A 10425-nucleotide genomic window follows, 5' to 3' on the forward strand; every position below is an offset into this window, starting at 1 on the left:
GTAAATCCTGTCCTGGAGATGCATTCTGTTTCAGTGAAAAATATGAAAAACAGAAAGAACAAATTTAGTCGGGATTATGATAATTTTGCAATTATCTCTCTTCAGTATCCACAAAAGCTCGTTATGCATTTTTCTGCATTTATTTAATCAATATGTATAGCTTTTGCCATATAAAAAAAATTCAAAACTTGTTTGGCTTCCAGGCTACAATAGAGGAAGAAGACTTTTAAAAACATTGATAAAAGTGTCTTTGCGAGGATGAAAAGAACATATAGTTTGGCATCTGTGATGTCATAGACATTAGCAGATATGTACCCCAAAATATTTACATACATCTTTGGAAGCAGCCTTTGCATCCCTCTCAGAAAGTACAGAGCCAGATATTTCATATTTTCAACAGAAGTATAATGAAAATACCCCCTGTGCTTCTAAAGATATGATTATCTTCAACTTCAGTCACTATGGGTAGTCCTTGACTTATGACTGCAATTGAGCCCCATATTTCTGTTGCTAAGCAAGACAGTTAAGTTAATTTTGCTCCACTTTATGACCTTTCTTGCCACAGATATTAAGTGAATACCTATAGTTGTTAAGTTAATCACATGGTTGTTAAGTGAATCTGGCTTCCCCATTGACTTTGCTTATCAGAAGGTCACAAAAAAGTGATCACACGACCCCAGTACACCACAACAATCATAACTATGAGTTACTTGCCATGCATCCAAATTTTTATCCCATGACTCTGGGGCTCGTGTGAAAAAAGGTCATAAGTCATGTTTTTTTCAGTGCTGTTGTTTGAACAGTCACCAAATGAACGGTTGTAAATCAAGGACAGGTTACCCAGGGTTCAAGGGATTGGGATTATGAGCCCTTGTTGCCTTGTGTGCCTCAGATTGAAGACTGGTTTATATCAACTAAACTTGCAAAAGGCCTAACTGATCTGAGCAACCAATTGCTTCCCAGGGAAGAGTGAGTGAATGTTTTGTGCAAAGAGGAGAATGAATGGCTCCAAGATGCAGGACCAAAATAACAACAACAGCAATAATAATAGTGGGTCTATACACAGGCAAGGGCAACTTTTATAGAAGAGGAGAATTGTACCAAATCAGAGTCTAGGTAGCACAAGCAGCTACCCACTCTCCCTGCTTCATGTCACTCAATCACTAGGTCTCTCACACACACTCCTAACATAAAATCATAATACTGTGCAGGTCTTAGTGAACAAATGGATACCTCCATGTAAGTCCAAGGCAGGTTGATTTGACCACCAGGGCAATATATTCATCATTTCTTGGGTCCAATCCCACCCATCATCCTTTGCTATTGCCTGGCTGTTCCACAGTTCCTTTCCAGGTGTCCTTTTTCACACAAATGTGGAATGCTCCTTCATGAAAGATAAAGTGGGAAGATCCTGTTTTGGAGTGCACCGCTCCAAGGAACTGGAACTGCACAGAGGGATCATGCAACACTCTGCTGGCTTTCCCTGCCCCATCATCTCCCAGCAACAAAGCACCCTTAGGAACTCCTTCCTCATGTCTTTGCTGTGGAGGGTATAAATGAGGGGGTTAATGGCTGAATTGAGGTAGCAAAGGCAAAGAAATACTTTGACTGGTAAAGGATAGGACAAGACTTCCTGGTGCATGAAGCGTCTATCAGGAGGAGGGTGAAGGCAGGCAGCCAGCAGATGATGAAGGCCCCCAGGACAAAGGTAACTGTCCTGAGCAAGGCCATTGTCTCGGAGCTGGCTTTCTCAGCATGGCTGCAGCGGACAATGTGGTAGATCCAGACATAGAGGAACACAGTGGAGGAGAGGATGACAGTGAAAATGGTAACCACAAAGACAATGTAGCTTTTAGAATAAAGGGGAAGAACAGTGGAGCACTTCTTGAGATCCAAAATGCAGTTCCAGCCAAGGATGGGTAGACGCCCAATGGTGGCTGAGATGACCCAGCAGGCCCCACTCAGCAGCAGCATCCTGCAGTTCTTGTCACTACTGTAGACTTTCACCTTGGTGATAGCCACGTGTCTCAATGGCTAACAAGCTGAAGACTGACGCAGTCAGGGTGGTAAAAGCAGTGCCTTCTAGCATGAACCACTGTATCAGAGTGAGGTGAAAGGTGGCTGGGCCCGAGAGCATGATGTTGGTAATGAAAACTGAGCCAGCCATGAGGTCTGAAAAAGCCAAGTTGCCAATGAAGATGAACATGGCGGAGTGGAATTTCTTGTTCCTCTAGAGTCTAGACCAGGGGTGGGCAAACTACGGCCCCGCGGGCCACATCCGGCCCGTTGGTCTGTCCAATCCGCCCGCCCCTGAAAAAAAATAGCTGGGCTATTACCCTGCGCCCGCGTGGCCCCCAAAGCTGCAAAACAGTGCGGAGCGCTCTCGGGTAGGAAAGAAAAGAAGAACTTTGCAAAGGCCTCGGCTGGGAGTTCGAAATCACCTTCGAGTGCGACCTCTCCGAAGGTGAGTCCCCGCCAATCCCCTTTTTTTCCAGGGCTTCCAGGCTTAAACTTTGCAAAGGCAAAGTTTGCAGGCGGAGTGTCTTCCGGCCGAGGAGCGGGAAGGGTTCCGCCCAGTGGGAGGGCGGGCTGCTTGGAGCGGGCTGCTTGGAGCCACCTAAAGCTAGGCCGCTGCTGGTGGAGCCTTGCCCTGCCTTGGTGCCCCGTTTCTCGGCTCGGCGGTCCTGCTCGGGCGGCACTTTAAAGCCTGCTCCCAGCACCCGAGCAACTTCCCAGCAACTTGCGGCTTCCTTTTTCCTCGCGGGTGCTCGCGCTTGGCCCCGAGCCGCGTGGCGAAGGAAGCCCGGAGCACTGCCGGGTCACCTCCTCCAAGCAGCCCGCCCGCCGGGCGAACCTTCCGCTCCTCGGCGGGAAGCTCCCGCCTGCAAACTTTGCCTGTGCAAAGTTTAAGCCTGGAAGCCCTGGAAACCCGAGCAACTTCCCAACAACTTTCGGCTTCCTTTAACTCGCGGCGCTCGTGCCTGGCCCCGAGCCACGCGGCGGAGGGAAGCCCGGTGGGCAGGCAGGCTGCTTGGAGGAGGCGACCCAGCAGTGCTCCGGCAGCAGCAACAGGCAGTTCCGCCCAGGCTCCGCTCAGGTGTCCGGCTGGGGCTGTCAGGAGTTGCTACCGCCGGCGCAGCTCCGGCGGCTCCAGTCCGCGTTGCCTTGGGAAGGAAAAGGCAAAACCAGGAGCCGCTGAGCCTGAGCCTCCGGTGCCGCTGCTGCCGTTGCAAAGCACCGCCGCGGCTCTTTTTGCCTTTCCCTTCCCGAGGCAACGCGGGACTGGAGCTGCGCGGAGCCACGCCGGCGGTAGCAACTCCTGACTCAGGGGTCCTCCGAGGGAGGGGAAGGAGGTGAAGAGGGGGGAAGGGTGGGGGGCGATTCCCAAAAATCTTGTGCTGACCCGGCCCGTCTGTCAAATTTTAAAAGTCAATGCGGCCCCCGAGCCAAAAAGTTTGCCCATCCCTGGTCTAGACAGATATGAGCACCAGCAGGTTCTCCAGAATAATGAAGCAACAGAGCACAATGATGAGAATGGCAGTGGGAGTCAGTGGAAACTCCTCATCTCTCTCCAGCTTATCCTTAGTGTAGTTGTAGTGCTGGAAGATTTTGTCCTTGCTGAAGTAGTACTTGTAGACATTTCCCATGTGTGGTTACTGAGGTGCCCACCTGGGGAGGTCTCTCTCAGAAGACATTTGGATAGTGACCTTGCTGGCTTCATGCTCTCACGCTCTCTGCATACATTCTCCACATTCCATTTCCCCTCCCCCAGTCCATTGGCATACCCCATATTGGTACTGAAGAAACAAAACCAGCTCTGGTTTCTTGCTAATGCTTGCCCTGTTAAACAATACTTTCTCCTTTTCCCCACCCTTACTTGATCACATTGTCCAATTATGAGACGGTATTTTGTTATGAGAACTGTCCATGTCTTTCTCAAGTGCCCGTAATAGTGACCTTGCTGGCTTCATGTTCTCACGCTCTCTGCATACATTCTTCACATTCCATTTCCCCTCCCCCAGTTCATTGGCAAGTTGAAAAGCATTAGGATTGAAAGAAGTTCAATCTTATCACAGTCATCTTTTCCTCCTCTTTTATCTCGGTCTTCTATGCTATCCTTACCCTTGGACACAGCAGCAACACAACTATTGTGAGTAACACTGGACAGATAAGAAAGCATATGAATATGAATAAGGTCCAAAAGAACTGAGTATGATGTCTTTAATATACTAACACTTAAATATACACATGCCCACATAGTATTATTATTACCAAATCTCATTCTAATTAAATGCAGAAGATATAAATAACATATTGCATTCATTTATTCCCTTAGTAAAAAAAAAAGGAAAAGAAAATGATGTTATATGACTTATTGATTAAAGAAAGGCTGACTATTAGACATTGAAAAATTATTATCCCTATAAATAAAATTAAACAGCAGAATATGCTATAAAGTAAGAGGAGAATGAAGTATTGGAAGAACAAAATCAGGAAAGTTGAAATGTGAATTGATCAAGCAAAACTGTGAGTGTGATTCATGAATTTAAAAATTACAGTTGCTGCTTTGCTAGAAAGAGTATTGTCCCACACAACATTATTCACAAAGAGAATCTGGACAACAATGAAGTGTAACTGAAGCAACAGCAAATACATACGAGCCCCCTGAAAAGCTTTGAAGAGATGATTTGATTAGAAGGAAATTTAATCAAATCATCTTTTTGAAGCAATCATTGAAGTTGAATTGACTGCAAAAACTTCTGGGAAATTGAGAATAGATCTATCAGTCTTCAATCCAATAAAACTTTTGCATTCTTCCTCCTTGTCCTATGTAATACTCAAAGGCTTAAAAGGAATATAAACCAAATGGCAATGTTAAGAAGGCAATAAAATGTATTTAAGAGCTTTTAAAATAATGATAAATCATTGCATCATAAGACAGTTCATAAAGATAATGAGACAAAAAACTCAATAGATGGTTGTTCCTTTAGAGTATGAAAATAGGATGTTGGTAAAAGTCTAACCAATTGACATTCTATAAGGTATTTCAAATGTTAATATTGTTAAAAGTTTTCTGATAGCCATAAAATTATGCCATTGTTAATGTGTTACATTTTATGATTTCAAAGACTGAAATAAAATCCAAATTGCCTTTTAATGATCAATTTCTTGAGTACTGAATTATACTCAATTCTCCATAAATCTTAAGATTTCGAACATAAAAGAATGACATTCATTTTTAACTTAATTATTTGATAAGATTAGCAATACATTATTAATCAGATATCTACTATCATATACATGAAAAATTATCTAGTGCTTGTCAAATAAAAGTTCCTGAGTTCTTTAAAAATTGACAACCATTTCACTACAGACGTCCTCCATAGAACTTGAAATATTTCTGCACTAGTCATTGACTTCAGTTTCTTTTCATTTCATGCTTCTGCACCTGGAATACTAATGTTGAACCTCAAAGGAGTTTGAATCAAAAGGACATGTCGTCTTGTGTATTTATACTTTTGTGTTGTTCTGATTTCATGATCCCCACAGTATTAACATTATTTCTTGTAATCAATTTTTAATAGAAATTCAGGGCTAAATGTAGAGATAAAAGTGTCCCAATTTTGTGAGAGTGGCCAATAGCACAGTTTCATAAATGAATGCTGTAAATGTAATTTGTAAATGATAAACTTTGACAATGTAATTGCTCCCAAGGAACGGGTGTAATTGCAAAGTCTTAATTATCCAAAACTTCTTTGGAGCTTGTGTGTGTTTGTGTGTGTATTCTTATTAACATACACAAACAAAGTCTATTCCCTATTATACATAGCTCTTCCCCATGATTTTTTTACATCTTTCTGTTGTATAACATGCAGAAATCCAAGCATCCTGGAAAACAGCTAAAATCAAAAGAAACTATCTATGAAACTAACACTTCAGTTCAGTGGAATTGATAGTGTTCACAATATTGATTCATTTCATTAATTAATTTGCAAAGACTTAACAGACAACTGAAATAATAAGGAAATAAGAAGTAGGGGTTCATCTAAACCACAACTAATATAATCAATAGAAATTAAAATTAAAGAATGACCAGTTATTTAATTTTCCCTTGCATGTTGATTCACAGTATTGGTTTTTCATGTATCACTCATATAAGGACATTAATGGTCTAAATACACTCTCTTAAACTACCCCTAGAAAACTGTAGGCATCTGATGTAGTTCTTTCAAGAAAAACATATTTAAAATTGATACTGTATATATCAGACATTCTGGTTTAACAGGTATTTGTTTTAATTATTAGTTTTATCACTCACATGTGAAACCATCTCTCTCACAAAGAAATATTGCCCTCTTTTACCATGTGCTAGTCTTCCCTTGATAAATTTAATTATCTAGAAAGGATGCAGCTAATCGAGCAAGTGGAACTTCTGTATCCAGATATATTCTAAACATCCTCAAACTGACTTCTATGGCTTTAATCTGGTCCAATTTTGGAAGACAAATCAAGGTGGATCAAGAGATAGTGCCTCAAAGAATCATTTATACTTTTTATTTAATGTCATTAATTGGTAACTATTACCAATTTAATTACATCAATATTAATGATAATATAATTAATACCAATTTAAGCATGGGAAAAAGATACTATGTACTGATATAATGGAGAAATAAGGAGCAAAGTAGACTGAACAAAAGTAGAACTAATTTTTTACAAAATAAAAAAGTCATTGTATATTAGTAGATCACAGAGACATCTAGAATAAAGATGGTGAAAATTTTAAACTATTTAAAAATGTGCATATCATTCGACTTCTAGTGAATAAAACATCTTATAAACTAACTTTCTTTCTTTTTCTTTTTCTTTCTTTCTCTCTCTTTCTTTCTCATTTAAACATATATACTTTTTAAAGAAGCTCCATACTTTACCTAATATGTCTTCATATATGTGTATAAATTTAATAAGAGATAATTACAGTTATTAAATATGTGGGCTTTTTAGTGTTAATGGTTTATGTTAAATTGTAAACACTTTCATTTTCACTCTTAATTCAATGGAGGATTTTTAAGCATGTTTAAAATCTTGCAAATTTTATTCCTTCTAACAGCTCAGGTTTAGCAGCATTTCTTAATTACCACCTAATTAATTTCTTAACTTTTCATTTAAGCAAGTATGCACAAATGGAATGAATACACATTTTAATCTACTGTGTTAAAGTCGGAAAAACAATACAAAGTGAAATGTTATTAATTAATTAATTAACTAACATAATTCTCAATCTGAGAATGCAAACTAAAACTATGGAAATATTTAAAATAGTTTCAATTGTCATTTATAGTAATCAAATATGATGTACTGAGAGCACGCAATGAAACATTGGACCTTAAATTTTAAAGCTGAATTCTAAAATATTATCAAGACTGTGAATAATTGTCTTTGCATACTGTGTGACTAACTGTATTTCCAGTTTTTCTCAGTGACTTCTTATTTCTATCATAGACAGTAGTTAAAATTATTCAGAACTATCATAGTTGCTTTAGAAGGATTTTCTTGTGGAGCTAATATAAATAACAGCAAATAATGAAATAAATATTCAATGTGTTCTGAATAATGCAGGAATAATAAACAGATACTAATTAATCATATATCAAAACTGCATAACTTTCTTGGGCAGTCTGATATATTATGAGAGTCATTCTAAGTGACTGTCATGCAGTGGTGGGATTTAAATTTTTTTACTACTGGTTCTGTGAGCGTGGCTTGGTGGCTGTGGCTTGGTGGGCATGACAGGGGAAGGATACTGTAAAATCTCCATTCCCTCCCCACTCCTGGGGGAAGGTTACTTCAAAATCCCATTCCCTCCCCACCCCCCTAACCTGCTTTCCAGCTCTGTTCTTCTGTACAGGGCAACAAAAGAAGACCCAGACAATCAGCTGGGACTCGGGAGGCAGAGAATAGATGGGGCCAGTCAGAGGTGGTATTTGCTGATTCTCCGAACTACTCAAAATTTCTGCTGCCAGTTTTCCAGAACTGGTCTTTACCTGATGAATACCACCTCTGCTGTCATGCCATGGAACTCGTTACAAGCTGTCAGACTGAATGACTAATCAAGCAATATACCTTGGTTGAGAAAATGATACAAAGAAGAAATCAGATCTGGATTTCAACTAGATTAAGTCTGCCCCTTGTGAAATTGTCTATAAAATACCTTGATTTAATTTTTCAGGTGATGATCTCGATCACCACTGTTTACCCAAAATATTTTCAGGAGTATAACTATCACTTGAGAAAAATGCTGCATGTATAAACCTATTCATTTAACTGTGCCAGGCAACAAAAATTGGATAGATGTGTCATGATTCTCCCAAGCAAAATTCTTTTTTGATCCTAGAGACAGAATCAGGACAGATTGAACACTCCACTATCTGCCTCAAGTATATCTTCTGAGAACTATTGAGGGGTGGGTGCTGTCTTCACCTTTTTTTCTCACATAAAATATCTGGACTGATCTGCCTCTTATTCTTCTGGAATACACACCTGTCTCCTGGAATGCAGTTTACTACATTGCATCAAAAACTGTCTTTAATGTAATCCTGAGGAGGCTTTCTTGTATTTCCTTTCAGTAAAGAACATTTCTGATCTTCACATGATCCTTGCTTTTAATGTTTTATTTACTTTTTTTTAATCCACTCTATTCTATTTTTAGTACTTTTTAAAAAAAAACTTAAGAAGGTAATATTGTTTAACATATATTAAAAAGTACAACTCCAAAGTGGAAAGTAGAGCAGGAATAAAACAGCAATAAGGAACAAAAAAAAAATGTACAGGCAGTGAAAAATTGAACAAGAGTGTTCAAAGTAATGTTACATTAATAATACTTATGAAAATACCTTATATCCACTTGATTATTATAAAAAAATAAAAGCAATAATCAATAATTAGTAAAGGCAATCACTATGATAAGAGTCATCAATCAGAATAAACAATTAATAGTTCTTATCTATCAATTTTTTTCAACCATTAATTTGGTTTATACAAATCTTTTGGAAGTTCTCATTCAGTGGAAGTAACGCAGCTGTATGCTGATAAGATCTTATCTGTAAACCAAATTAAACAACTGTTCTGTACTGATAATATGTTATTAAGTTTGGTATAACAAATTCATCTCATTCTTTTATGTCTGGAAAATTCTAAATTTGTCAGTCCTTTTAAAAAAATCTTTGCGACTTATCTATTTCTTATACTTTTATATTCATCATTTGAACTTACTTTATCTTTCTTAAGATATTTTCCCATATTTTTCCAATCTACAAATTGTTATTTTTGAATACATATTTATATTATTTTGACAAGTAAATTCCCTGGCACTTAATAGGTAAATATAAATATAAACTATAAATACAGCATCATCAGAGTATAATTCTAGATTCATGCTCTGCCAGTTTGATTCTTGTTTTTTATTTTGTTGTATTTTCTGTGGCAATAGTTCTAATAGAATAGAATAAAAGCTTTATTGTCACTTTAAATGTACACTAATCAGCATACATTAAAATGGAATTTCATTCATTGGCTCTCAGAAGATAACCATTATGCATATATATACCCACATACACACACATATATGACACAGAGAAACATCACAACCTAATTCAAGGGTATTATATACATAACATGGCAAAAAGAGAGAGAATCCTGTGAGTTTACAAGAAAGATGGCATAGGGAACAAAGCCATTACAGAATCTAGTAGTCTTGCTATAGATACTTCAAAACTTCCTCTCAGAGGGCAGCAACAGAAACAGACTATGAAGTGGGTGTGTGGGGTTTCTAACAAAGCTTTGAGCTCTGAGCACATAGCACTTATAAACAGTACCCTGAATAACAGGGAGCAAGCTTCCTATAATCTTCTCAGCTCTCCTTATCACTCTCTGTATGGACCTTCTATCTGAGGCACTGCTCTCACCAAATCAAACAATGATGCAGTTTGTTAAAATACTCTCAATCATACCTTTGTAAAAAGTTGCCAGGTTAGAAGGGCTTTCCTCATCTGCCACAGGAAATGCAAACACTGGTTTGCACACTTCACTAAAGATAACAAAAGAAGAGACCAATTCAGATTGTTAGTTATCTGCATCTCAGATACTTAATACTACCGGCCATGTCCACAGCTGCAGCCTTAATATAAAGGGGAGAATGACTATGCCAGCTCTTTCCAAAATCAACAGTGATCTCATTTTGTTAACACTCAAAACTACGTTTTTTAAAAATTTCACCAGTCCACCAAAGCCTTCATCTCCTCCCTATAAGACTCTTAATTGTCATCCCAGATAAGTCCCACCCCTGCTGTGTCATCCACATACTTCACAATATTATTCACAGATTTGGCACAGCAGTCGTGGGTCATCAAGATGTAATGGACTCAA

The 10425-nt window shown here is 38.7% G+C and overlaps 1 protein-coding gene across 1 annotated transcript; it reads right to left on the reverse strand.

Annotated features, from left to right (window-relative positions):
* Positions 1 to 1363: 1363 nt before the first annotated feature.
* LOC113411776 (sphingosine 1-phosphate receptor 2-like) lies at positions 1364 to 3647 on the reverse strand. Its single transcript, XM_087963318.1, is given in 4 exon segments — positions 1364 to 1581; positions 1584 to 2029; positions 2031 to 2230; positions 3477 to 3647. Coding segments are annotated over 4 exon segments (1035 nt in total).
* Between the last annotated feature and the right edge of the window lie 6778 nt (positions 3648 to 10425).

The sequence above is a fragment of the Notechis scutatus genome, chromosome 4 (assembly GCF_049901735.1).
Source record: "Notechis scutatus isolate UNSWTSFEM ecotype Mainland chromosome 4, rNotScu1.2, whole genome shotgun sequence".
NCBI classification, from domain to species: domain Eukaryota; kingdom Metazoa; phylum Chordata; class Lepidosauria; order Squamata; family Elapidae; genus Notechis; species Notechis scutatus.